At 37.2% G+C, this 27,231-nt stretch overlaps 1 protein-coding gene across 1 annotated transcript in view; it reads left to right on the forward strand.

Moving 5' to 3' along the window:
* The window catches only part of LOC140158652 (probable E3 ubiquitin-protein ligase HERC1), a 78,476-nt gene that overhangs the window by 7,971 nt on the left and 43,274 nt on the right, over positions 1 to 27,231 (forward strand). The window contains 26 exon segments of the mRNA XM_072181821.1: positions 7,093 to 7,343; positions 7,345 to 8,053; positions 8,727 to 8,819; positions 9,691 to 9,882; positions 10,828 to 10,995; positions 11,631 to 11,868; positions 12,504 to 12,647; positions 13,074 to 13,201; positions 13,318 to 13,462; positions 14,367 to 14,538; positions 15,513 to 15,647; positions 16,360 to 16,525; positions 17,188 to 17,313; positions 17,837 to 18,034; positions 18,422 to 18,574; positions 19,212 to 19,350; positions 19,921 to 20,112; positions 20,616 to 20,837; positions 21,288 to 21,461; positions 21,963 to 22,077; positions 22,720 to 23,000; positions 23,696 to 23,917; positions 24,327 to 24,605; positions 25,252 to 25,406; positions 26,197 to 26,427; positions 26,838 to 26,958. Of these exon segments, the coding sequence (XP_072037922.1) occupies positions 7,120 to 7,343; positions 7,345 to 8,053; positions 8,727 to 8,819; positions 9,691 to 9,882; positions 10,828 to 10,995; positions 11,631 to 11,868; positions 12,504 to 12,647; positions 13,074 to 13,201; positions 13,318 to 13,462; positions 14,367 to 14,538; positions 15,513 to 15,647; positions 16,360 to 16,525; positions 17,188 to 17,313; positions 17,837 to 18,034; positions 18,422 to 18,574; positions 19,212 to 19,350; positions 19,921 to 20,112; positions 20,616 to 20,837; positions 21,288 to 21,461; positions 21,963 to 22,077; positions 22,720 to 23,000; positions 23,696 to 23,917; positions 24,327 to 24,605; positions 25,252 to 25,406; positions 26,197 to 26,427; positions 26,838 to 26,958 (5,122 nt within the window). The 5' untranslated portion in view covers positions 7,093 to 7,119.

The following is a 27,231-nucleotide window of genomic DNA, read 5'->3' on the forward strand; positions in this document are numbered from 1 at the left end:
TCATGAGTATCAAAAACATTGTATTGAACAAGACTATCATAATGAGCAGTGTGACTACTATAATTATGTAGTTGACATGGTTGAGAAATATCATGAATACGATTGATAGAAAACTGTATAAAGGTACAAAATATCATACATATGGCAAAAACACTCACTGTAATTTTGAGTTCCATAATAATATAATGGAACTCTATCCACAAAGGCAAAGGAACTTTGGGAAAGGTCACCCCACGCCCCCGGTACTACTCGCTACCGCTACCCGGTCGTTTCGGATCTAGCCCTCCATTGAAAACATCGCCGCCATTTTTAAAAATCAATAAACACACAGGCAAATGACGTACGTGGGCTGTGTGTTAAATATACACTGACATGTGGGTGAAAATAAATTCACAAAGTACAACGATATGCTTCAAAAAAAATGAAGTATCACCAGTTCCAGTTTGTCACTGATGTATTACAAACCCCTCGGTGACTTTTGGTAACGAAAATCCGTCTTCAAAAAGATGAAAATTAAAGCAAAAACAAGCCCGATGTTTAGAGCGAACCTCTACCTCCAACAGCGCCACCACCACATTTGTTCGAAAATTTCTAACTTTCGTATGAACAACCGATAGCTTGTGATACGAAAGTTAGAACGTGGAAGGATTTGCGCTCATGTAACGTACCTTGTTTGGTACATGTACACGGTTGGCATGCAGGTCCCAATATCATGCATATGAATAAAAACTTCTTCCTCAAGTTAATTATTCTTGTCTAAAAAATATGAGGATATTATTCTTGACATATTATTAGTGACACCATGTCCATGTGCTATATTCCTTCATCAATTCATCATGACTTTACTCACGAGAAACGTCATTTTGTGCCAGTTTTTCTCGAGTGATCGCCAGACATCGCACAGTCCCCATTGTATATAGGTGATCAACACATGTAGTGCTGGGCTCACATGTTCAAGAACCGGAAGGGTATCACCATCAGTTTGCCCAGCACTGGATTTTCTCAAATCTTTAATCACCGACGCAGTGCAGTTGTCAAAACATCTTTGATCAAGCAAGGTTGCAGAATTAAACGGACTCATAATATGGTTGAAATTTGTACTTCAGCGCCTGTGTTTCCGGTTAAAAGTAAGCAAACACTTCAGCTAAGATACATAAATGTTAGCCAAGCTAAATTGAAGCCAAACTGGACAATCTAAAAAATTGTTTTGCTGCGTTTTAAAACTGAAGACGCTACAATGACTGACCGTGTTATACTAGCAATCTCTATCTTCTATTCACACATTAACTATCGTGTCGTCGTGGATAGAAGATAGATTTCTTGATCAAGTCTACATGCTACGCTATGTCTGGTTCCATACAGCAATACGCAAAACGGAAATCGTCCTCCTCGACCTCGCAGAATACGAAAGTCAGCGTAATAGTAGGCCCTAGTGGGGATTTATATGCACTTTCAGTTTCCCACACGTTTGAACGGGAATTGGATTGCGTACTTTTTCGATGTCTAGTGAGCAAATTTCTTCAATATTTTGAGAAAATGATGTCAAATTTTCTATTCTAATTTCTATATCATGTATATTGTTTGGTAATGATGTCTTTTGCAAATAGTATGTTTAAAGTTGTAATTTTGCATTTTTGATCGCAAAGATCGGATATTTTCGTTCCCGATTCGAATTCTGAACCCTTCACAAGGGTGCCAATTTCGCAGAACTTTGACGATAATTTTGCCTTTTGGACACTAAAATGCATTCGATCCTTAATTTTGTTTCAACCGAGTCTTAAATTAGCAAGCACACTAAGGTTGGTACCACTTTTATATACATTGATGAAATTTTAAAGATTTTTTTCAAGTTTCTAACCGGCGCAAATCGTTAAGTGTGTATTTCCCATTGACATCCAAAATGGCGTAAGCCAGTCCTTAATATACATAGGTACGGCGATATAGGACTGGCAAGCAAGTCTAGTAGGCCCCTACGGCACTAGTTTACATTAGTTATTTACTATTTATAAGCTAAAATAATAGTTTCTCGATCATGAGAGCTCAATAGGCACGCAGTGACAGTAGCGTCGGCGTACAACGTCTACCACACTTTGGGTAGCGCTGCATTTCCTGTATGTGCACAATCAATCGCGCTATCGTGTCATTCCACTAAGCTTGCGAAATTACGCAGTGCACGCAGTTATATCTTACATTACGGTATCTTGCTGTATTTCAGCTAGAGTGCCATTTGTAGCGCTTCCGGATATTTTTGGAGAACAATACTGTTACGTAAGACGAAGTCGAAGAAGAAACCCGCCTCGGAGCCCTCCCTACTCATTATTTCATTGTACTTATTGCAATTTGCCTCCACACATTACGTAATCAACACAAAGCTTTTGTGAGGATTAGTGAGTGGATAAGTGAATTTGCTTGAAAACATGTGAGTTCATGTTGTGTAAACATAATTAGCATGGACACAAATGAAATTACGATGCAATACAATGCAATTTGAATGCGCAGCAGATCTATAGAAATAATGTGGCCCGGTTTTATGCAGAATTAGACCACGTCTGGTCTACGCGGCGTACATCTACACTACAGTCAGGTCTAGTCTAGATTAGTTCCAATAATTGGAACTCACGGCTCCCCGATTTAGCGTGCATTTATCACCATATACACAATGTACATAGTCGTGGAGTGCAGTGGACTTTTCGCTACTCATAAAAATCACTCAAAAATCATCTTTTTAAATATTTCTTTGGACAAAAGCTGATGGCATGCGTAGAATAACTTGAGCATCACAGATGACATACATTAGTGACACAGGTTTCAAAAGTGAGTATTTTACTAGATATACTAATGCAAACTTGTCAAAATAAAACCCTGACGGCACCCTACGGGAGTACCTACAACTTGCAGGGGCTCTCGTAAAAGTCCTATTGCGAGAGTCCATGTGGACTCGCGCTGGAAATGATCGGCTCAGCGAACTTACGCTTTAAGTTCAACACGCCTTAAAACTCAAAGCCTGCAAAATATAAAGGAAAAGTCGCCAAAGATGCAATGACATATATGGAAGTGAGAGTATGATGACATATAGGCCTATATTAAAAACTTAACTTTGGTGAGTTTATTTGTTAGTTTGTTTGAATGCATTTTACGTAGGCCTACATATAATACCTTTTGGACTCCCGTAAGATTGAACAACGAGAATCTATTTACGGGAATCCACGGACTCTCACAAAACTCTCTTGCGAGAATCCACTTGGGACTCCTGTGGCACTTTACGAAATTCCACCCCTGAACTTGAGAACAAGTCCTCATAAGTTTGAAATTTGTAGTCACTTCAACTAAGTCTAGATAGACCTTGATCGAAAAATCTATCGTTTATGCACGACAACGCGATAGTTACTGTGTGCATAAGATAGAACTTGCTGGTATTACAAAACTCGTCTGTGTAGCGTTGCCACTTCTTCTACGCTTTTAAAACAAAAATTGTTCCGAATGTCCAATTTGGCTACAATTTAGCTGGGCTAACATTTCTGTATCTTAGCTGAAGTGTTTGCTTACTTTTAACCGGAAACACAGGCGCTGAATCAGCTGATTATATTGATAAAACATCAAATACAAAGTCGCATGTAAAATTTCACCTATTCATGCAATCCTGTGCATAATTACTCGATGGATTGGAATTCTCCACAGTGACGGATAATACAGCTTACGAAGTACAGAGTTTAGAATTGTTACAACTCATATTTTCAGGTTTTTTGTAGAAAATAATACAATGCAAAGTCATCGAGCTCTGCTATAGTACTAAAATTTTACTTCTGCATCAAGGTTTAGTTTTGCTTCATGGTTAAAAAGTTGCCAAACACTTTGGAGTTAATGTTTAATGTATTGGAAGGAGGTCAGGGCTTAGGTAAATGAGGGAAATTATGAGATAAAGAACAAGATCAAAGCAACTTTTTGAAAAACGTGAAAATGGCCAGGGAGTTTTTGTCTCGAAGTAAGAAACATACTTTTAATAAAAATTAGCATTCACTTCTGTCACATGAAATGATGATCAGATTAGTGAAATGTTGCAGAAAACTTGAAATATGGGAATTTTCGCAGAAAAATACAGCACGATTTTTGACAAATTCGCCATCTAAAATCTTGAATAAATGCAGAATTTAGAATTGGAATTCAGAAGTGAAATGAGGATTCGCTAGTGTAAATTACCGTCAAATCGCGCGTACATGGTATGCTTGTGCTACGCGAAAGCTTCGGAGCTGGTATCATGTCAGTTTTTAATTGACAAGCTCTTTTTTATCAAATATAGCTCTATAATTTATAAAACATGAATTTTGGAACAAAATAAAGCTTGTCTGACAGAATAGAAGGCATGTTTGTACAGTTTAAAACAAGTTTAACCTTGTTGAGAAAGATAAATTCGATAAATAAGCAATTTTAACCTTATAGCTCGGGTGGTCTAAAAGTCAGGATCACCGATCATTCTCTCACTCAGACAGTTTTCAGTTCACATCGGTGTACTTGGTGAAGGTTAAGTGCTTACATGTCATGGCAATCTTTTCTTTTAGACCACCTGAGGTACATGGTTAAAATATGAATAAATTAATCTTTGGCATCGAGGTTAGAACATGTTTTTAGCTACCGTATTCATTCATCTTTATTTCATTCAAATATAAAATATAACAGCACAACAATTAAACACATACATTGAATGAGGAGGTTCTCGGAAGGCCAGATGGCCTGTATTAAGAACCCCCTGTCCTGACCAAAAAAAGTTTCAAAATAACAACAACAAAATGTACTGCATAATGTCAATATACAAACCCCCCCCCTCATTTACCTGTTACACTTCTATACTATTAAAGAGGAACTTGTCGATAATCGATACTTTGAAGAGGAACTGATCAATACTTTGAAGAGGAACTTGCCGATAATCGATACTTCTTGAGATCGATTCATCGGTATCATCTCAGAGATTATAGATGAAAAATAAATTAATAAATAGATAAATAAATAAGTTCTAGCATTTCCAGATGAATGGTAAATGCATAGATAGATAGATAAATAAATAAATACAAAGATTTATTTGGATTTATTTTGTGCATTCACCAATGGTGGTCCCGCTATTGCAGGCCTACGGTTCGTTGCTGCGTTGCTTCGTTGCTACGGACAAGCTATTCATCGGTATCATCTCAGAGATTATAGCTGAAAAATAAATTAATAAATAGATCAATAAATAAGTTCTAGCATTTCCAGATGAATGGTAAATGCATAGATAGATAGATAAATTAATAAATACAAAGAATTATTTGGATTTATTCGGTAGATCAACCAATGGTGGCCCCGCTATTGTAAGACAACGGTTCGTTGCTACGTTTCTTCGTTGCTACGGACAAGCTACGCGTACATACTATACGCGCATGTTCAATACGAGGGCGCAATTTCGTATTACTTTGTAAAATTGTATCACCGTTTGCAATGGTAGGCCTACTGTAACCGCTACACAGATGATTTTCGAAAAATGGTCCAAGTGATCTAATATTTTGAAAGTGATATTAGTTTATCCGTTCGTGGTGACTTTCGATGGAGAGTGGGCATTATGCGGCATGGTAACCGCAACCGCTATAATAATAAATCAACTGCATTTCGTTTATGACTTTCGGAAACTTCTTTTGTGATGACTTTCCGAAAATTTTCATGTTTTTCATGCGGGGGCCCGCGCGAAGCGCGGGTACCCGCTAGTACCTCATAATTTACAAAAACTAAAAAAGCCTGTTTTGTGATCAAGAATATGCAATAAATTACCGTGATAAATTTAATACAACATTAACTATATTACAGATAATACGATACACAATTAAATTGCTTCAAGCCGTACAAGGAAATTAGATAAAATACTAACTGTAATTAAGAATAATATTATCTTTCACTTTAGTTTTGAAATGCTTGATCGTCTTTATAGTCTTTATATGTTTCTCAAGTGAATTCCACTTAATTGGGCCCGCTGTTTTTAAGGTTTTATGAGCAAAATTTGTTTTAGATTTAGGAACCGGGTAATCTTCATTATTTCTTGTGTGGTACTTGTGCAGAGTACTCTGCCTTACAAAATACTTATGAAATGCTTCTGGAAGTTGATTGGTAAAATGTTTATACATAAAAGTACTTAAATCAAGATCAGAGGTATCGTAGACATTATGTACTTCATAGTACTTACATCAAACTTTTAATTTGGCCATAACTTTTGACATATTGATCGGATGAGGGTGCAATAAGTTCATTGTTACACAGTGGCGACTGCGTAGCTAGGGGTTGTGGCGCCCTGGGCCAAGGATACAATTTTGAAATTGAGATAAAGGCAAAAATATGGAGTAAAACACAATAAAATACATAAGAAAATAGGCATCTCCAAACTTCATAACTTTAGAACCAAGTATATGCTAGACCTTTGGTGTTTTCAGTACATATGATAGCCTAATTTGTGTATATAATGTAATAATTATAGTACGATAACATAATTTGCAAAAATGTCTCCTTTGGCCCCATGGACCAGATCATGTCACATTTTATATATTGACCATACTTTTAACAGTTTTCAATAAGGATTTGTTTAGAAATAATTATTTTAATACATGGTTATATTTTGATACTGCATGCGAAGACACAGCAAGTGAACCATACTGGGTAATAAGCCCAGTTATAATATTGACTAAGTTCTTAAATCAAATCAATGCTTTTCTCTCACATTTAAGAACAAATGTAAAAGAATATCAGTTGATAATCAACATTCCATACTTATAATTAAAAAACATTGACATAGATGATAGAAATTACTGGTACACCGGGCATATATACAAATGGGGATGATTGTTCTTATTTTTGAATTACTAGCCCTCCATGGTTATAAGCCCACCCCCATTTTGTAAGTGAAATCTGCCATCTACATGTAGGGGGGGCCGGGGGGCATATACTTGAGTGGATACGGAACTCTTCAGTAATGCCCTGGTTATGTGGCTACCAGCAGTAATATTTTGTCTAATATCTATTGATTTGAAACATGTACAAGTTTTAAATTAGTACATATTTTTCCTTATTTTGCTTTCACAGTACAATGTATGTTAGTGCGCTGTCAACATGGCGGGAAATTTTCCAGTGAAACTCAAGTGGATGGAACATTTGAATGCATCCTGGGTTGGTGAGGATTGGGGCAAGATATCTAGTCGAGATGGATTGCTTGAACTCTATGAGCGAATGGTCCTTAACAAAGAGGTTATCAGCACCACAAGACAACCCCTACACCTGCAAGGACCACAACTTCCCGACTTTGAACGTGAAATCCCATCTGCCAAGAACAGGAGCATTTTTAGAAGCCCTGTTAGCAAATCAGTTAAGTCTTGCTCGAGCTGTTTGTTCAGAATCCCCATTTGCTTCAGCCTTGCATAAACGTCTGGTCGCCTTGCGTAGGATCTTCCATGCTATCTCCAGCAAATACCATGACAAGGAAAAGATCAAGCAACAACAAAGGCTGCAGGAGGCGCAGTCAAATAACATGGAAGAAAAAGTATCAACCCAGAAGTCACGGTTTGGCTCCGATGCGTTGGTTGAAATGGGTGTCAGAACTGGTCTAAGCCTCTTGTTCGCTCTGCTGAGACAAAACTGGCAGCTGCAATGTCAAAATCAACTGCAAGGCATCAGTCTATGTAATGATGTTTTGCAAACAGCTCTAGATGTTTTGAGTTCCTTACCACCGCTATCTCTAGCAAATGAAAGCAAAATCCCACATCTGGGCACTGAATGCCTCCTGCAAGTCACCCGCTTTCTGAAATCATCCACCATGCCCGGGTCTGGTGCAGACACTATGGGTAAACAGTTGGCATGTCAGCTGGTGCTTGGATTGGCAGCACAGAGGGGGTCTTTGCAGCATCTATTGGACTGGGTAGAAATGGCTTTAGGAGCTTCATCAGCTATAACAGGTGCAAAGAAAGAGATAGGCCTGGCAGAGATGAAGGATGGCTATATTTCTTATGAATTTTTCATGGCCATGCTGGGGCAAATGAGACGAGCAACTGTGAGTATTTTCAAATTTTACTATCAATTTTCTTAATAATACCTAACACTAATGCCTCTTTTTAGAGATTAAAGGATATAGAGGCCGTCAGCCTTTCGCCATCTTGTGGGTACAAATGTGTCGGACACTACGCGCAGGGCGCACCTTGCCACGCAGCTGTTATCACGCATCGACACGGTGATTTTGCTGTTCACGCATGGAGATCGAACAACAATCGCAGCGGGTACCCACAAGATGGCGGCATATGACGTCACGCTGACGGCCTCTATTGATGAAATTGATAATTTTTTTCAAATCAGAGAATGTGTCACTTGTTATTCTCCCCTTGTAGCATTCCATTGGGTAAAAAATATACAGATTTTTGGTTCTCAAGTTCTTTCTCTAGTATTATAAATTATGAAATGAAATTGCCTGGAAAAGATAATTTTTAACACTCTGGACATAACAGGTACCCCTTGAAATGATAGTTACTTACACAGTGTGCTAATTAGGTTGAATGTATTTTAATTTATGAGAAAATCATGAACATCACCATATATTCTCAAGTGGTTTATTTGAAAGTTTTTATTAAAGTTTTAATTAAATTAGTTTAGTGTACCTGTAAATAGATTATATTTAACTGTATGGTATGTAACCTGCAATGATTCTGACTTGATTTCTTGTTTCCAAACAGGGTGCCTCAAGTGACAGAGCATTGTTATCAGATATTAAGCAAGAAGGAGGACAGTGTCCACTATATCAGGCAGCCTTGTGTCTGTTTGAAGAGGTAAAGTGGTATACAACTTTGATGATTGTGATTCAAATTAAACAGGTTTCATTGAAAATATTGAGCGCTAATCTATCCAGATGTTGATGTGCGCACTTGATGTATAAAATTATATATTAATTTCACTCTTTTGTTTCAATTATCATTATTATGGGAAAAATTTGTTAAACACAAATCAGAATATACCTGATATTATACTTTTACTAGGCTTGACCTTGATTGTTGTTGTTGTGGTCTTTGGGTGTTATTTCCCTAAAATTTGATTCAATCTAGGGTTTGATGGGTTTTACTAGTGAGAAACATCCCACCGGCGCGCCCTTTATCATATAGGTGTCTATCTCGCTACGGTGGGAACTTATTGTGTACATTTCCCCGATAGCAAGTGACGGCTACAGAAATTCAATAGACTGCGAAGTAAAAAACTGCACACAGTGTCATGTTGGCACCTGATCTCTTAGCATGCTGTGCAGATAAACTTACTGGGGACCATCACAATCTTCTGCTACATGTTTCAGGGCTATTTATTGTCGAACTTAGTGGAGAGTCATGTTCCGTTAAAAAAATGTCAGTATGATAACAGTCAATGTTTGTGCTGACAAAACTTAGTTGGACATGGACAACTATGTTTTACATGCACAGATGCATGTAACTTATACATCTTACATATAGAGTAGATTGAATTGAATGAAATTGGATTGAATCTTAATTTCATAATCTGACATCAAGATAAATGGAAATCACACATGGGGAAAAAAGAGAATATTGGAGAAGCAATTTTAAACAATTATAAAGAAAACAAAAATGACTACGCATGACATGACACAGTGGTGATAATGATTTATTACTGTTATTTTGTGAACACTAAAACCAGGTGTGTCGTCTAGCATCAGATTATGCTCGGACTTGTATCTGTCCTGATGAGAAGCGTGCCAATAGCCTAGTGGTATCAGAGAACAGTGAAGTGTATGTATGGGGTAGTAATAGCAGTCATCAGCTGGCAGAAGGTAGTCAAGAGAAGATACTACAACCTAAGATTGCTGCATCATTTGCACAAAGTCAACAGGTTAGTTTATGTTTCTTTAAATCAACTAAGAAGGCTTTCCATGGCTTTCTGTCCTGCATTGATGTCCTGAAATCTGATCCAGTGTCATCTGTAAGGATATATATGAAGAGCTTTTTTTGCAAAACCCCCCGTCATCCACTTGGGCAATTAGGAGAACACATCAAAAAATCATCAAAAATATCACTGGATGTAAGGCCAAAAAAAAAAGGTTTGTCTCAAAGCTTGCGTGCACATTTGTAAAATCATGAGATTTGGAAAAAAACAAATGCGGAATTTTTTTTTATTTCTAAATTTTTTCATTTTTTACTTTTTCCAGAAAAATTCGGCGAAAATCAGATTTTTTTCTCAAAATACCATGAAAAAAGGTCGGGAATAAAAAATAAAAAAAATTCGCATTTGTTTTCAAACAACTCGTGAGCTTTGAGACAAACCATTATTTTTTTTTGGCCTCAGGGGTTTTGCAACAAAGCTCTTCATAATAAGTTGTGGTTGGTCTTGACAGGTTCTTTTGTGTGCTTTGGTATCCAGTGAACTAGTTTGAATGCAGATTAACATTGTACACATTCTGACTACACAGTACATAAGGTGCAAGTGATATGTAGGGGTGTGTTTGTGAGGGGGTTGGTGTGAGCAGTGGCATCCGCAGGTTTTCAAAAGTGGGGGGCACAGGTCTTGATTTCACCAACTGTTTAAAAGTTTTCATCTATCTTCGCTCGCTGTAATAGGTAAATCCTGATATTTCGTCTGACTGGGTGCATTGCCCCTGATGTACCAGCAAAGGTGGGGAGGGAGTTGTGACCCCACCTTTTACGCATGCCACTGGGTGTGAGTGTGCATTTGTTTGTTCTGCCTGTGTGTCTGTCTTCCATCATCGATATTTGTTATGCTGTCATGATGCCTGTCTATCTATTTTACATGGATTTGTAATTTTACTTATACCTCTAGATTGAAGCTGGTCAGTACTGTACCTTTGTAGCATCTGGAGATGGCACAGTAAGAGCATGTGGCAAAGGAAGTTATGGTAGATTGGGACTTGGGGACTCAAATAACCAGACACAACTTAAAAAGCTCAACTTTGACAATCATGTTATTACTAAAGTCAGCACATCAAAGGTGAGTGATGTAGTAGATGCTTATTGCATTGGTTTAGATCTTGTAGTAAGGGGACAAACTACCAACCATACTTTTGTAACCTTTAAATCAACCTACATAAGATCATGCATGTCATCTCAGCAAAAACAATGTTTTGAAAATGTTAAGAACATGTTATAAACTTGTTTTGATTGGTGTCTGGTCATGGCCAAATACTTCTTAATGTTTCATACAAAACCAGGCACGAATTAAAAAACATGTTAATAACATAATTTAAATGTTGAGTTATAATAAAAATCATGAAAACATATTTAGAAATAAATGTTTTTGGTATTCATATATACACCTGATTAGAGATAGGCAATATAAGTAAGGACCCTACATAATCTCATGATAATGAGTGGAAGCATGTACTGCTGATATTAATATTGAAGTATAATCTAGTCATGTACTGCTGAGTTACCATGCCCTCTGGAATGTGCACTGCAATTTTATGCATGAAAATTGTCAGCGTTTTAGCTGATTACAGTGTTTTTTTATGTTTTTCAGCCTATTACTGAATATACATGGTTTTCATTGGGTTTTTTTTCAAGACCAGTTTTCATGCCTGAATATATTAAAGATTAACAAAGAAATGTTGATTTGCTTTTACCCAGGGATCAGATGGACACACTCTAGCTTTAACCTCCGAAGGTCAAGTGTTCAGCTGGGGTGACGGGGATTATGGGAAATTAGGTCATGGAAACACATCCACACAGAAATACCCCAAGCTTATCCAGGGTGTTTTGCTTGGCAAAGTTGCTGTGTGTGTCAGCGCTGGGTATAGACATAGTTCTTGTGTCACTGAAGATGGACAGCTGTATACTTGGGGTGAAGGAGATTATGGAAGACTAGGTGAGTGTATACTTGGAGAAAGGGAAACATATTTTTGGCATTTTATGAAATCAGAGAGAGCATCAAGGATGGTATATTGTATTTGACATCATGCATAGTTGTATAGTGTTACGTTTGGGAGCCTACATGTATGATCTGCTTTAGATATGATACCCTTCATACTACCAGAAAGTCATAAACCACACACTTAAGTTGGCTGCCAACAAAGCAATTTCCTAAATTGCTCTTTACCATTCCCATATAAACAGAACATACATGTAACTACCATATTTGTGATAATCTGATTTTGGGCTTCTGTAATTTTCGTTAGCGACAAGCCTGTTTGGTTTTTTGAAAAGCAAAATGTAACTTGTGATTGAAAATGTTAATTTTTACAAATTTTTGAGAAAAAACATCTTGTTATTTTGTAACATTTTGCTTTTGGCCTCAAAATATTCCTCGGTTCCAAAAGCAAAATGTTAAGATTTTTCACAATACCGTCCAAACAACTGATGTGCAGTTATTAACTTCTAATGCTTTTGAGAAAGTCCCAAATAAATAAATCCCTTTTGGAAACTTTCATTGATATAGTATTAATGATGTCTGGCCTTGTTGATAAATTTCATTAATAAATATCCTTTCCATTAATGTAACAGGTCATGGAGACAGCAACAGTAAGAACATCCCTACATTGGTGAAAGATGTGAGCAATGTGGGCCAAGTAGTGTGTGGTAGCTCACATACTATTGCTGTGTCACAAGATGGAAGGACAGTGTGGTCATTTGGTGGCGGTGACAATGGTAGGTTTTATCTTGCATTCATTGGTTTTTGTTATTGTAGTATCAATACTTCTGGTCAGTTGAGTATCATGTATGTTATGTTGCTTGCTTGTTTTTTGTTGTTGTTTTTCTTTTAGTTTACCTTCAAAAATAGTCATTTTGAATTCTCAAGATTTCTTGAATAGATTGGTCAATTATGTCAAAAACAAATGTAAACTGGAATCATGCAAGCCACTACTTAATGCCCTCCTAATCTGACATAATGTATGTGGGTTAAATTTTGCACCTGATAAACATTGCTTAACTGGGAAAGGTACAAATTCAGTCTGTATGTGATATAATGATGTAGCAGTGGCAAACATGCACACATGTTGCAATACTCATCCAAGTCTATCATGTTCTGACTATACATAAAGGTTTGTTTGTTTTATTTGTTTGTTATTACAGGAAAACTAGGCCATGGTGACACGAATAGAGTATATAAACCTAAAGTAATCGAGGCTCTGATTGGCTTGTTTATACGCAAGATTGGTTGTGGCAGTCAGTCCTCACTAGCTCTCACCTCTACAGGACAGGTCAGTATAGCTTAAATTCTCTTTCAAGATTTAGAGAATTAGGTATTGTGTTTATCCTATGGTGTGCATGTATTGTCATATGACCCATGTCTCCTTTGAATTGTTTGAATTCATAGGTTTATGCTTGGGGTCATGGTGCATGTCTAGGGTGCGGATCACCAGAAGCTACTTCCTTAAGACCCAAGTTGATAGAGGACCTTCAATCTACAAGGATGGTGGATATAGCATGTGGTGATAGCCACTGTCTTGCTTTAAGTCATGGTAAGTTATAGCTATGTGTATGGTTTATAGGTTAATACATGCGTATCACTTGTTGGGAGTGAATTGTACAAAATAATGCATGCGTGCTGAGATGTTGATGCGTCTAATGCTCTGGCCCCGAAGGGAGGAGTGCATTAGACGCATCAACATCTCAGTACAAGTGCATTATTTTGTACAATTTCTCGAGCAACAAGTGATACGCATTTATTAACCTATTTCATACACAACTAAACATCCCGTGATTTTGCATTTTTATAACAAAATTATCACTAAAAATTTGGAAAATGCAGGCAAATATAAATGCAACAACCCACAAGTAAAATGAACACGTCCGAAAGCACTGTGCGTACTACGTGCAGTGCGTGCCAGTGAAATTGTACAACATTTATGCACGGCTAGTAATTTACTACCGGAGGCCCTGATTGGTTCTCACTATCTAGGAGTGTATAAAATTAGAGTAGGTCACAGTAAACTTTTTTGTCAGGCCTAAGCTATCTTCAGGCTATACAAGGGCGGTGGATTTTGCATGTGACAATGTCTGGGAAAATAATGATCTTTATTATGTGAAGATGAGTATCGGGGAGTCCCATTTTTATCATCATAATATAAGTAGGTGTGAGTTAATTACAGGACATTTGTGAAGTCTGACTCAAGTTAAGATGACTATAATCAAATTAAGTATTTCTTGGCCAAAATGGAACACTGTGAACGCTAGTGGCTCCGCGATAAACACACATGAACATAGCGTGGTACAGAAGAAAGTATACACGCGCCTTACACTGTGTACATGCTTAGTACACTACTTGGACGCAATGCGCATGTTCCAGTTTGGCCAAGAAATACTTAATTTGATTATAGCTTACAATGTACGTACAAGACTTATTGTTTGTATTTTATTGTTCAGATAATGAGGTGTATGCTTGGGGTAATAATGCTATGGGACAGTGTGGGCAAGGCCATACTACTAGCCCTGTGACTAGACCTAAGAAGATCATGGGTTTAGAAGGGATTACCATACATCAGATATCTGCTGGCACATCACATTCTATAGCATGGACTGCACTACCAACAGACAGGTGAGTGTAGTGTAAGGTGGCGGGAAAAATCCTGTTCTATAGGCTTGAACAACCCAGATTTTGCAATTTTGGGATTTTATAAAAAAACAACTATTTGCTATATTCATTTAAAAACTCATTTTTTGACCGACTGATTTGGACTGTGATTGTTAGGGTCATTTATCTTCCTCCAAAAATATATATATAAAAGTAAAACTGGCCAACCATACTTGACAAGTCCGCTGGTAGAAGAGGTTTTTTTCTCATCGCTTAAGCATTATAAGTTGACTGCTTTATGCAAACAAAGTTAATGTCTTGATCAGCTGTGTTATCTTTTAATCATACCTTGGCTATGAATAGCAAACTATACATTTCACTAGTAATAAACTGAGCTCAAAAAGAAACTTATAATTTTTTACAACTTGTGAATCACAAGGTCATATCTTAAAATACTGTCAATCAAAATGAACCAAAATTACACACAGGATTACCTTAATACTCTACTCTAAACACATGTCAGTAACCAAGCAGTTGTCCAGCTGACACACCAGCAAAATGCACTGTCAGGGGACAGCTTCCTGGACGTCCGTCCAGTTCACAGCCCAACATTTGGCACCCAGGACAAAAAATCTGTGAGAATGCACACAAGATCCTTGCACAAATGATAAAACGGCGCTGCTTTCAAGATATGACCTTGTGAAAAATTATAAGTTTCTATTTGAGCTCAGTTTAGTTTTAAATTAAAAGTTTGATTGGTTCTTAGCAGGGGATGGTATTAGAGAACAATATGGCTTATGGCAGGGAATTCTTACAAAGTTATAAATTATGACCCACAAAATATGCATTACCAAAGATTAGATGGAGGAATTTTCAGGGTAATTACATTTCAAATGATGTTACATACAAATGTTGTCATCATTATGTATTTTGTGGACAAGTTGTAGCATGGCATAGACCATTCTGTGTGCATCTTATTCTGTATTGATATTTTGTAGACAAGTTGTAGCGTGGCATAGACCATTCTGTGTGGATCTTCAAGAAGGCACATTCTCCTTCCTTCGCTCTTTTCTGGAGCATTATTGTGATGGATTTGACCAGCCTCATCCACCAGCACCATTTCCAAGTGCCAAGTGAGTAACAATTATCTTGAATTAGGCAAATGAGTTTCAAATTAGACCAAGGCCAAGTTCAATTGCACTTGTTATTGATAAATTATCAGTCAGCAACAGGTGCATCTTAGCAATAAGCAATTTAATGGCAAAACATAAGCCATGTCACAGGTTCAAATGAGTATTAAATTTGCTCAGAAAGTTACCCTTTTCAAAGTCTTGGTTAGCAGTGCATAGCTTGCGACACCATCAGAGCATCTTCATTTCGAGTAGTGTTTAAAATCCTTATGGGTGGTCAAGTGTCAGCAGATCTTTGCAAATGGCAGGCAGATAGTATCAGACATTCCTGTTGAGTGTAAGTTTCATAAACAATACAGTGAATGAAGACATGTGTGATGGTGTCACAAGCTATGTCGCTGTTAACCAAGAATCTGAAAACGATAACTTTTTAAGCAAATGTCAAAATGACAAAGAGTCTAATATCAGTCTACATGCCAGTATTAAGTTATTGTATAGTCAGAAGATAAAAACATGTTCAGAATTTGAAGGCAAAGAAAGAACACCATGAGACCTATACTTTCTCTCTTTTGTTTGATATATTTTGTCCACCACTAGATTAAAAATGCAAATAATGAATATTAAACATACAAGGTTTTAGAGTAAATCTTTGTGATAGAAAAATAAAAAAAGAGAAACAATTTTATGAGTTGATTTTTGTACTATTATGTTTCAGAGAGCATCAGCACTTTGTTCTGTTATGCTTGAAGCTTCTATGTACCCACCTACAGCTTGCCTTAGCTGGTGGACTGGCTGCTACTATACTAGGCAATCAAGCCAGACCTCTTAGACATCTACTCTTTAGACTCATGGATACAAATACCCCCAGTTCTGTACAAAAGGTAGGTAGTTATGGGTTCTGTGAACAGAGAGTGACACTTGTATGTGTAACTTAATCAGTGTGCACTCTATGTTGATAATACTCTTAATGTCATGTCCAATATATGTCTTTTTTGAACACTCATCTAAATATAGACAAAACTTTTCCAAATACTGAGTGCCTGTAGAAAATAATGCTGTTGATAATCCACTTTAAACAGTGGTGACCTGTTATGTTTTGAAATGGTACAGTTATACAATAGCGATAGATAACTAAATGACATACACAGATTCTTTATTGTCTGTAGCTGGCTGCAGCTATTAGACTTTACCAGGTAACCATCAGACAATTACCTATGGATATGACTAACAGCCATAAATACACCCCTAGCCCTTTACTAAATATGGGTTTGTCTGTATGTCATTGACATTAGAAAACCCATCAACACCACAATAAAATGTATTGTTTAGGGAAAAAATCCCTTAAACAGGATACAAATTTATGTAATTCTTGTAAGAAATTCATATAAATTTCATCTGTGGGTGATATTTTTTCACTCTTCATTTTCGAAAATATCACTATCACCAAACAGAATACTTGTGCCTAAATTGAGAAAATTTTGAAGGTATAAGTCCAATAAGTGTATTGTTTTGACCCTATATGCATGTTTTGTATTCTGTATAGGCTGTGAGTGAGACCCTATCTATTGGTGCTCCTCTTCTGTTGCCTCCATTGAGAGAGAGGATGGAGTTACTTCAATCACTGCTTCCACAAGGGCCAGATAGATGGGATAGTTTGTCCAAAGGACAGGTGAGAAACCATTCACTTCACAACAACTTATCATGTTCCCAAAGCCATTCTAACCTTGTAGAACAAGACTTTGATGCAATGTAAAAGTGGTAATTTTTGCATCTGTAATTTCTGCATTTTTGCCAATTTTGGACTACTTCGTTTGGTTTTAAATTTGTGATTTTTTGTTTTCATACATAGACCTTTGCATAATAGAATATATTTGCATTTGTATTTTCACTGTAGCTGTCTTGGGCGTGAAAAGAAATGTTCCACAAAAAGTTTCAATTTTACAGTTATCAAGAAGTTAAGAGGCCTAAATACTTGTGAGGAATTAATTAAAATCAACATTTTTTACAATGATAAGATGTGTGTTAAATATGCATGGTTTGAGGAGAGTATCCACTTATCTTTGCCAGAATCTGTTTAATTTATTTATCAAATTGAATCCCGGTGGTTTGTGTCAAAGATTATTAGTGGCAACTAAAAATTCAGGTACCTATCAACTGAATATGCTCCTTTTCATTATGTTTTCACCATACAGCGAATGCAGTTGGGGATCATCCTGACAAGTCTGCAAGAAAATCTGCATGTTGCATCTTTGCTGGGTTTCACCTCGCCATTAGACTGGGAGATAGAACCAACACCATCTGATTCTAGCACCGCATTATCACCAACACAAGATACTCACCTTGCTGAAGTACTCATGAAAACACTGCTGAGAAATCTGGGCTATCATACGGTAAGTATGCTATAATAAGTTTCAGTTTAACATGCACTTGGGAATAGAACTAATGCCATCTTTTCATCAATACTTACTTTGCTGAAGTCAGAAGTAGTAATAAAAACCACTGTCTTTTGTTTGGACACAACTGAACTGAAGATGACTCATTACCTCAGAGGATATAATATTGAACCAGTACACTGAAGGTCCCGGTTCAATTTCTGGTTGAGCAGCATTCTTTTTCTGTCACCAGCTGTCATCAATGAATGACAAGTGAAATTGAATGAAAGAATATTCAATGCTAGAGAATGGCAGATGTTTTGGTGTTGTCTGCTATGCTACTAAATATCTAAAACTGGTACTCCAATGTTAACAGTACTCAATTATGTTGTTTGCTTTTTGCAGGAGCAAGCATTTGGTGAATTAGAGAAGAATAGTGACAAGACACAGCTGTCTATAGCTTGTGAAGATGGAGCTCCGCCTTCACATCTCAGGGAGTTGTTATCATCACTTCAAAAACATCTACTGGCTTATTGTCATATAAATGCCGCAGATGAGGTGAGTATCAAATACTGCTTACTTCGGGTGGTCAAATACTTCCAGTTCAGTGTATTATTTGAGCATATCTATATACATAACGGATGGTCTACCTGGATTATTTACCATTTTGCTGGGGTATCCAATTGGTCAATTTGGCAACATGTTTGCTTGTACTCTTGGAATAATGTCCAGCAAAGGGTGTTTTTCTTTCTCTGATCTTCTCTAAAAGTCTTGTAAGTTCTACATACAGCTCTTTGTTACTTATGTGCTGTTTCCAGTGGATATTAAACACTGCTCTGGGCATTCATGTGTAGCAGCCATCTAGCTTGTGAGACAGTTTCAGGCATATGGTCCAGGCTTTACATCCAAATGTTAATACACACTCCACTGTTGTACCGAAGTGACTTGCCTGAGAAGAAGGCAATTACTTTGTTTTTAGATTAAATTATATTTTTGATACTGATATTGTATTCGTCTGTATGTATATGTATGTAGGGATTTGTATGAGAATTGTTCTCAAAATGAGACACATGCTTCAAAAAAGGTTAAAAGTATGTGAAAATTATTTTTTTTAAACCTTGTTTATCATTATTGTTATTTTCATATAATTATATGTACAATTCCTTAGCTATGCAGTATGCTTTGTTGTTTTCAGAGTTCTGCAAGTGTTAACCTATTACACAACCATCTCTTGCTGCTGTTACCTCATGCAGTGGAAGTGTTACAAAGATCCATTGCTTTGCTGGAACTGAGTCGTGGGAAAGCCTTTCAGATGGTCCGCAACAAACTCAGAGGTAAGATGACCTTATAGGACCCTGTTCATGTATGCAGGGATGGGGTGTCAATTACCCATCCAAGTTCTTCAACTAGGAAGTCAGTCATGTCAATGTGTTCAATAAACACCTTTAGCCTTTTGTATTGAACTGAAGGTCTATAGATAATAACATCACTTCTCTTCTCCATCTGGCTCATTAGCTCAGTTGGAAGAGCATCGGTCCAGTGAAATTTTTTCACTGGCTGTCATTTATATATGTGCAGACTTGTGTTAAAAACCTTTCTCATACCTTTAGCCCTTTGTAACTCAAGTAAATGTTCACAAGGTATGAATAGGCTTTTGGGAATTGTAGCTTTACAAAAAGCCCCTGTAGTAAATCCCTATTACATATGAAGGGTTCAGATTATAAATCATTTAGTGAAATGGAAGTTATGATGGATTTTGAGACTTAGAAAGCATTGTAAATTAGAAAGCATTGAAATGGACTCAGCTCCATATGGGAAAAAACCAGTATGGATATAATAAACAAATATATAAAAGCTTTACCAAAATTCCATACGACTAATTTGGATAACTTTGTCTTTTTCAGATGTACTGTATAATTCTGCTGCTGGTTCTATGCTCTCCCAGTTACTACATTCTTTACTTCTGCTACCAGTATCATTGACTAGGCCCTTGTTGTTATCGTTGCTGGCATTACTACCTGAGATAGACAAACTTAACCGTGTCTTGCCTGCTGCATCCATATCAGATGAACAAGAAATGGAATGGCCCATACATGGTAGGTACTGCAAGTTGACCTGTACATAGAATAGGAACATTAATTGTGCAGTTAATCTTGTTAGTGTTGGGATTTCCTTAACATTTTATTGATATATATTTAATTAGCCTTAACAGACCAAATATAGTTTTTTGCTGTAAACCATTGACGAGAGCTTACTTTTGTGATGTTAATAAGGTGCCTCTGAACTTAAGCATAGTATGTGTGCTTTGCACGTCGTACGCGCTATCAATTTTGCCATCATATGCGTTGTGTGTTGCGCCTTGTGAACATCATGGAATTACACATTCGTCAAAGGTTTTCAGCAATTCATTATACCATCTGTTACTAGTCTAATATTATATTTATTTTTTTGTGGCAAATTCATTTTGCATATGGGATCACAAAATGCCAGCTCCCAGTGTACCTTGACATGTTTGTATTGAGTCCAGTGATCCAAGTGACATCTCATATTTAGTTATCCCAGTGCACTCTCAAAGAATCAGTATTTCCTTATGTTTCAGGCAACCCTGATGGTGTAGACCCAGCAGCCCTGCCCCTGCATCAACCAGCCAAAGCTTGGTTATGGTTGGTAGATGTTGAGAGGACCTGTGCGCTAGTGATAGGAAGATGCCTAGCAGGGATGCTGGTGTGGATGCCAATGTCTAAAGAGGAGAGGGAGAGCAGTGGATGGCTTGTATCAAAGCTGCTTAGTAATGGGTTGGATACAAACATCAAAGAACTTAGTAAGTAAATGAAAATAAAATGTGGAATTTAGATGTAGTGGATGCAATTTGTTTTTCAGAATGTATTGCACTGCCTACAAATATTCATATAAAAACTTTTAAGAGAAAGGGGATTAGCAGTGAGGGTAAAAGGGAGAGAGAGGCTAGAGGAAGGGAAAGGGAGAATATAATTTTATAAGTTTGTATTTTTTGTGCTAAAATAACAAGCCTTTGATATTCATATCTCCTTTTTTCGGTTACGATCTGTTATATGTTTTGGGCTTTTTGTTTTGCTTTCTATCGTTTTGCTATTTGTACTGCCTTTTTGTCATCTTAAATATGTCCTGTTTTGTCAAGTCTTCTTATAAATGTTGTAAATAATAAAGGTGATGTTCCACTGACATTTTATTGCATGCATTTACATTGATAACAATATGAAGATGACTAATATAATTTTGTCCTCACGTACAGATAAATTAGTGAGTAGAGCCTCAGAAGCTGCCATCTCAGGAGATGATGATTATGATTTATCTGAATACAACATACCGCCTGGATTACAGGATCTACTGGATCTTGCTGTGGGAGAGACTAAGGAACCAGCTCTGTCCATCTGGAATAACATGCAAGAACATGCAAGAATAAAAGGTGGGTTTAATATTACAAACTTGATATGATTCATTTTGAAAGTTTTATATGAAACAAAATGTTGTCTTCAAGTCATGAAATCAAATTGTACTCAAGATTGCAGGTTGTTACCAACTCTTAACAATTCCATTAACTTTACAACTCGTTGTAAATGGCGAAGTTTTTACCTGTCGTACTGTTGTATAGTATTTTATGTGAGAAATTTATGATAAAAGTGCATCATAAGTAATGTTATAACATATGTAAAGTTAAATTGGGTGAAGAGAGCTACTTACGATTATTACAGGTTATAAGCTTTGTCAATTTGATCTTCGCTTCTGCTTGGATAGTTACATCTGAATTGCAGAAATAACCTGTGTGAAATGATATTTAAGTTTGTAGAGCAGAGCTGGAGCCGAGCTAAAGTTGTTGTCAGTAGATTTCATATTTAGTGGCAAATATTATTGGTAACATGTTTTCTTATTTAATTATATACCTGGCATATTGGCTTTTGATTGCTAGATTGGGATACTAGTGAAGAAGTACAAGAGGAGTTATTAGACAGAGCATCCCAGTGTCTACTAGCTTGTTTACTCAAACACTGTAACCTGATGGACGTTGCTGTGCAAAAAACAAGGTTAGTTATCACTGTGTGTGAGGGGGTGTCTGTGGATTGTACATGTGTTTTGTGTGGGTAGGGGTGTGGATGGTGTGAGTGTGTGTGTTGGAGTCTTTTGAAAATGTTGACAACTGGTGCTTTGTAGGTATATGTTAAATCACTAAACTGTGATATTCACTTGGCCCGGCTGACATGCAGAAGGTACAGGCTCCAAAAAACTAGTGTGTACATTGTACAGTCTGGGTGCATGCCACCTTTGCTGATCTACAATCAACGAAATTAATGTTGGCACACACGGGCATTCTAAAGGTAAATCGCCACCCCTCTCCCCCAGTTCAATGTTGATGAAAGTACTTTTTCCATTGGGCTCTCCAGTCTCCCCAACATTGATTGAGGGGGAATGGGGGAGGGAAGGGGAAAGGAGAAGGTTTGTACTTCTCATCAAACATAGTTATACTAATTTCACTGAATGATCAGAGCGGCAATGAAGAGTTGCAACATATTGTCAAGGTGTGCCAACTATTAATTTCATTGATTGTAGTTGCTATGCTCGTACCCTGATAGGTTGTACAAATTGTTAAAGTGTCTGGATGTCCAACCAGTAGCACGATAGTGTTATTGTTGTGAAAAATAGACTTGGATTCATTTATCATTTTATAGACATGGAACCAAGGAACATCGGGCACTCATAGAGGTCTACCAAAGTGTATACAATGTCAGAAGGAAACTTGTGACGGCTCGCATCATGCAGGGCCATCGCATCGTAGAAGAAGGTGCTTCCTCCTCAAAATCTGCCACTAAGATGGAGAGTGAGAATCTCAAGAAGGAGAAGGAGATAGATGTATCTGAAAGACGGAGTAGCAGTGGAGCTGGGGTTAGTCTTAGTCTCCCAGTTATGTTTACTAAGAGAGCTCAGCAGCAGCAACTTCAGCAAGGACCAGGTAATTTTAGTTATTGGTTGAAGCAGGGGTGTGATAAATGAACTTTTGTGTAAACTGATGTCACTGAACACGGGGTTTTGCCATACCCCTACTCCTACTACAATCTCAAACACTCCCACTGCCACTACCACCACTTTCCCTACTACTACCCATATCCCTACCCATTTCATTTCCCATACCTCTACAAACCCACCCCCACTCAACCCAACCCACACCACACTGACACAGCATGCAATTACAACTAGATTATCTTGAAATCATTCACTAGTAAAAGCATTATTTTGAATCATTTTATTTCTTAAAAAGTGGATGAAATGAGTGGCATATCCATGTAGCATGCATACCCCCTTTTCTAACAATGAATTATTCCAATAACCATGCTTACCAATATACCCAAGTAACTCAAGAGTTAACAGTGCATAAGATTGTTAATGTTAAGTGGCACAATTAATGTTCCACAATGACAACTGATTTAATATTTCTATTATATTTGAATTTTTCTACACACAATACTTAATAGAGAGAATCATTTGTTTGCAATTACATGATTACTGGTGGAAGAAAAATGTTCATTTACCATGCAAATGTTAGTATAGTAGGCTGTAGGCTCACTTTCCAAGTTTGTTTGGTTCTCAAAGTTCTGACAATTAAAAAAAAAAGTACTAATAATTTTATTTGTATGTTATTCTCATCAGTATCACCCAAACCACAAAAACAGGAAGAGGAAGAAGAACATATTGAGGAGCCTGTGGAAGAGGTTAGAAAAGAGCGTGCACCATGCAGTTTTAACGAGGCTTGTAAATCATTGATAGAACGCTGCATGTTTCTGTTGCTAGGCGTTAGCAGTGCCTTGCCTGGGGAGATTGTACCACCAAGTCCTGGCAGAGAGAAGAGACAACAAGATGCTGATATCACAGGTAAGACCAAGCAGTTAGAATCCAGTGGGTGTGTTGGTAAAATAAATCTAAGATTGCTTTTTCATGCATTATATAGATTCCAATTTATTCCAGATTATAGGATCTCAATCATTGCTCTTTGATTTATGTCATAACTCTAGCGCTATTAGCAATTGTTTTCCCTGTGAAGTATTTGTCTTTTAATAATAGTGTCAAAACATGCTAAATTTCTAAATATGACCCGGGCAGCATATCCATTTGCACAGTCACAGTCACTTCAGTGAAGAATATTCTTATGATTTCAATTGTTGTCATCGTATCTTGATCTTCAGCATTTATAAGTTCTATATCAGTTTCATAACTTGTTGTGACATGAGACTCTGATGAGATTGGTAAAATTACACATTTCTTTAACCCATATTATTGACAGAATTTCCCCTGAGTCACTCATTGAGTGAGCCTGAACTAGCCATGATAGATGACAATGACCACCCACAAACCAGTCACAGAGAGAGCGGTGGTAAACTCAAATCCTCCCGTAGTGACCCCATACCACCATCAGATGACAGTAGTGGGTTCGATTCCCTTGAGGTTGTCAAGGCTGCATGGAAACGGATGCAGTTGAGACAGGACCATGAAATGACGATGGGGGCTACTGTAGGAGGGAATGGATTGTCAGACCAGGGAGTGTCACCTCTCAGTTTTTTTGGTAAGTTGAGTGGAATTGATGTTGTAATTAAGATTGCATATTGCTATGATTAATAATGAAATAGTGATCATTTCTCACATTCTATCATTAGTGCAACTCTAATCAGCATAAAATATATTGGCATTTTTACAAACTTAGCTGAAATTCACGGTGGAGAAAATTGTGACCTGGATGTTTTGTTCTACCAACTTAACTATTGCCATGATTAGCTTTCAATCTAGATGGACCAAATAGTGATTACTTGTACGTTAATCAAAGTAGGCTTCAAAGATATTATTGATTTGTTTAAACTCAGCATCATAAGTCCATGGTAGAATCATTGACTATAACATTTTTCACCCTGATGTGACAGTGACGTCAGTGAGCATTACATTAGGTGCAGCTTCATATCGCTATCACTTGCTCAAAGAGCTGGCATACACATACTCGCTTAAGGATGCTGCATAGATGTGCACACGAAACATATGCCTTAACGTGTTGATGTCAGTGCCTCATCCGAGTGAAAAATGGTATAGTTGGGCAATTTTTGCCTCTGCTCAGGAAGTTTTGTCCATTTGTTACATAACACATGCCTTCATTTTGAAATGGTATTAAAATGAGTTAAATTGTGAGTTTCCAAACTACTTATGTTATTATTGCCTGGCAGGTCAAGTGAAGCAAGTGTGCAGCGATACTCTAGGATTTGCTTGTGGTGGGTTCTCTGCATTTGATCATACTCCATTAGAAGATGAAGAATATCTGTATTGCAGTGAGACACATACTGTAGCTATGGCTATGCAACATCAACAGTGCAGAGCAGAGGTATGGATAGGCTCTTCTATACATCGATAGAAGATAATTTGTCTTTTGCCCATGTGTTACACAAGTCCTGATAAAGCAAGAACTCATCTGCTAACCTATACTTGGATGGACAATTAAATGAAAACAACGTGCCATAAGTTTGTGCATATTGTATGTGTCTGTTGTGTGCTGTACTCTGTAAAAGAGACAAATACAAAAAAAAAAGAAAAAAAAAAAAAGCGCAGTGATTTATAGTGCGCTACGCACAGGCACAACGCCTAGACGTTGATCCACAAGCCTCAGCACACTTTACAGGTTGTCGCTGACCACTACGGCCCCACATCATTCCACAAACCATTAAACAAAAATTCAGGGACTTTGCAGCTTCAAGAGCGCACACCCTAGACATTCCACAAATAACCATCGCAACCAGGATCAGCTCCCCGAGTTTCGTACGGGTTACAACGAGACAAATTAGCAGTGAGTTCCTTGTCCAGGGGAATTTCAAGCTAACTTAATTTTTTCCACGTGAGCGTACTAGGCACCGCCAGGGTTCGAACCCGCAATCTCTCGCACCAGAGTCGAACGCCTTATCGATTGAGCTAACTTGACTGCTAGAGCAAAGGAAGCCATAGCAAATCAAATACAGTACAAACCAACAAGGGGACAAATAGACAGACTTAAACAATAAAGTGGTGTTTCAAGCAAATATACTGCCCTTCCTTGAGGACAAACAAGAATAGTAGACTAAATATAGAGAGTAAACTTGCTACAGTGATATTTATTTTTTAACAAACTTAATTTTTTTCAGACTCGTCTAGATGCTCTAAATCAGATCTTAGCCTTACTTAATGGTGATGCTGGTGACAAAGCTAAAGATGTGACCATACAACAAGTGAGCAGCCAGGCGGTGGCTCCATTCAGTTCCATCTCACTGTTAACGTCTGTCCATCTACAGTTCTTAATGGGTACTTTTGGTCTGGGCACCATGGAGCCAGTAACGGGAGAGAACTCTGTGGCCACACAGCTACATAATTACACAGTAAGTGTCTTGGCTTGTATTTGTTTCTGAGTTACTATTTTGACATATAAATAGATTCAAGCAACATGACAGACAGAGACAGACAGGTAGTTTGAAAGCAATTAGCCATTGGTAAATGTGACCAAAACTTACTGAATTTTAAAAGTGTTTTTTAAGAATTTCAGACAAATTTAGATTCTTTGCAAACCATTTTAAAGTAGATTCATTTGGATTAAAATTTTATAACTCCACATATAGTAAAGCAATTAATCTGTAAATTAAATTTTAATGAGAAACTTGATTGCGTCGTGTGTTGAGGTGTGGTTGCATAACCACAATGAATCATTTAACAGCCAAATGCTGTCAGATTATTTAATCTTTTGTCCCCTAGCAATACCAAATTAAATATATTTGTTATTTTTAACCAACAGGATGGTATTCGAGCAGCTCGTCAGAGTACACAGCAAGAGATCCAAGCAGTAGCGCATTGTATATATAATCACTTAGTGACAACACTTGCTGAAAGAGTGGCAGAACCATCTATGGGAAAAGGTATAGAAAACAAAATGATTCCTTGGTTTTGTTACTTGTAGCGATAATGCCAATTTTTGATGACATACACTTGATACAGTTTCTCAAGTTTCAAAGTGGTAACCCAAATTCTTTCTTGTTTATAACTGGCATTTAGAATACTGAAAGAAGGTTTTAAAATATTTGTTCAAAAATAGCTTCCTTCTTCTCTGATTATATTGTTGGTCTTTCTTTGTGATAATATATTGGAACCAAATTAGGGGAAGACAGGTGTACATTCCATAAAATGTGGAA

This window comes from Amphiura filiformis, chromosome 8 (assembly GCF_039555335.1).
Source record: "Amphiura filiformis chromosome 8, Afil_fr2py, whole genome shotgun sequence".
Taxonomy (NCBI): domain Eukaryota; kingdom Metazoa; phylum Echinodermata; class Ophiuroidea; order Amphilepidida; family Amphiuridae; genus Amphiura; species Amphiura filiformis.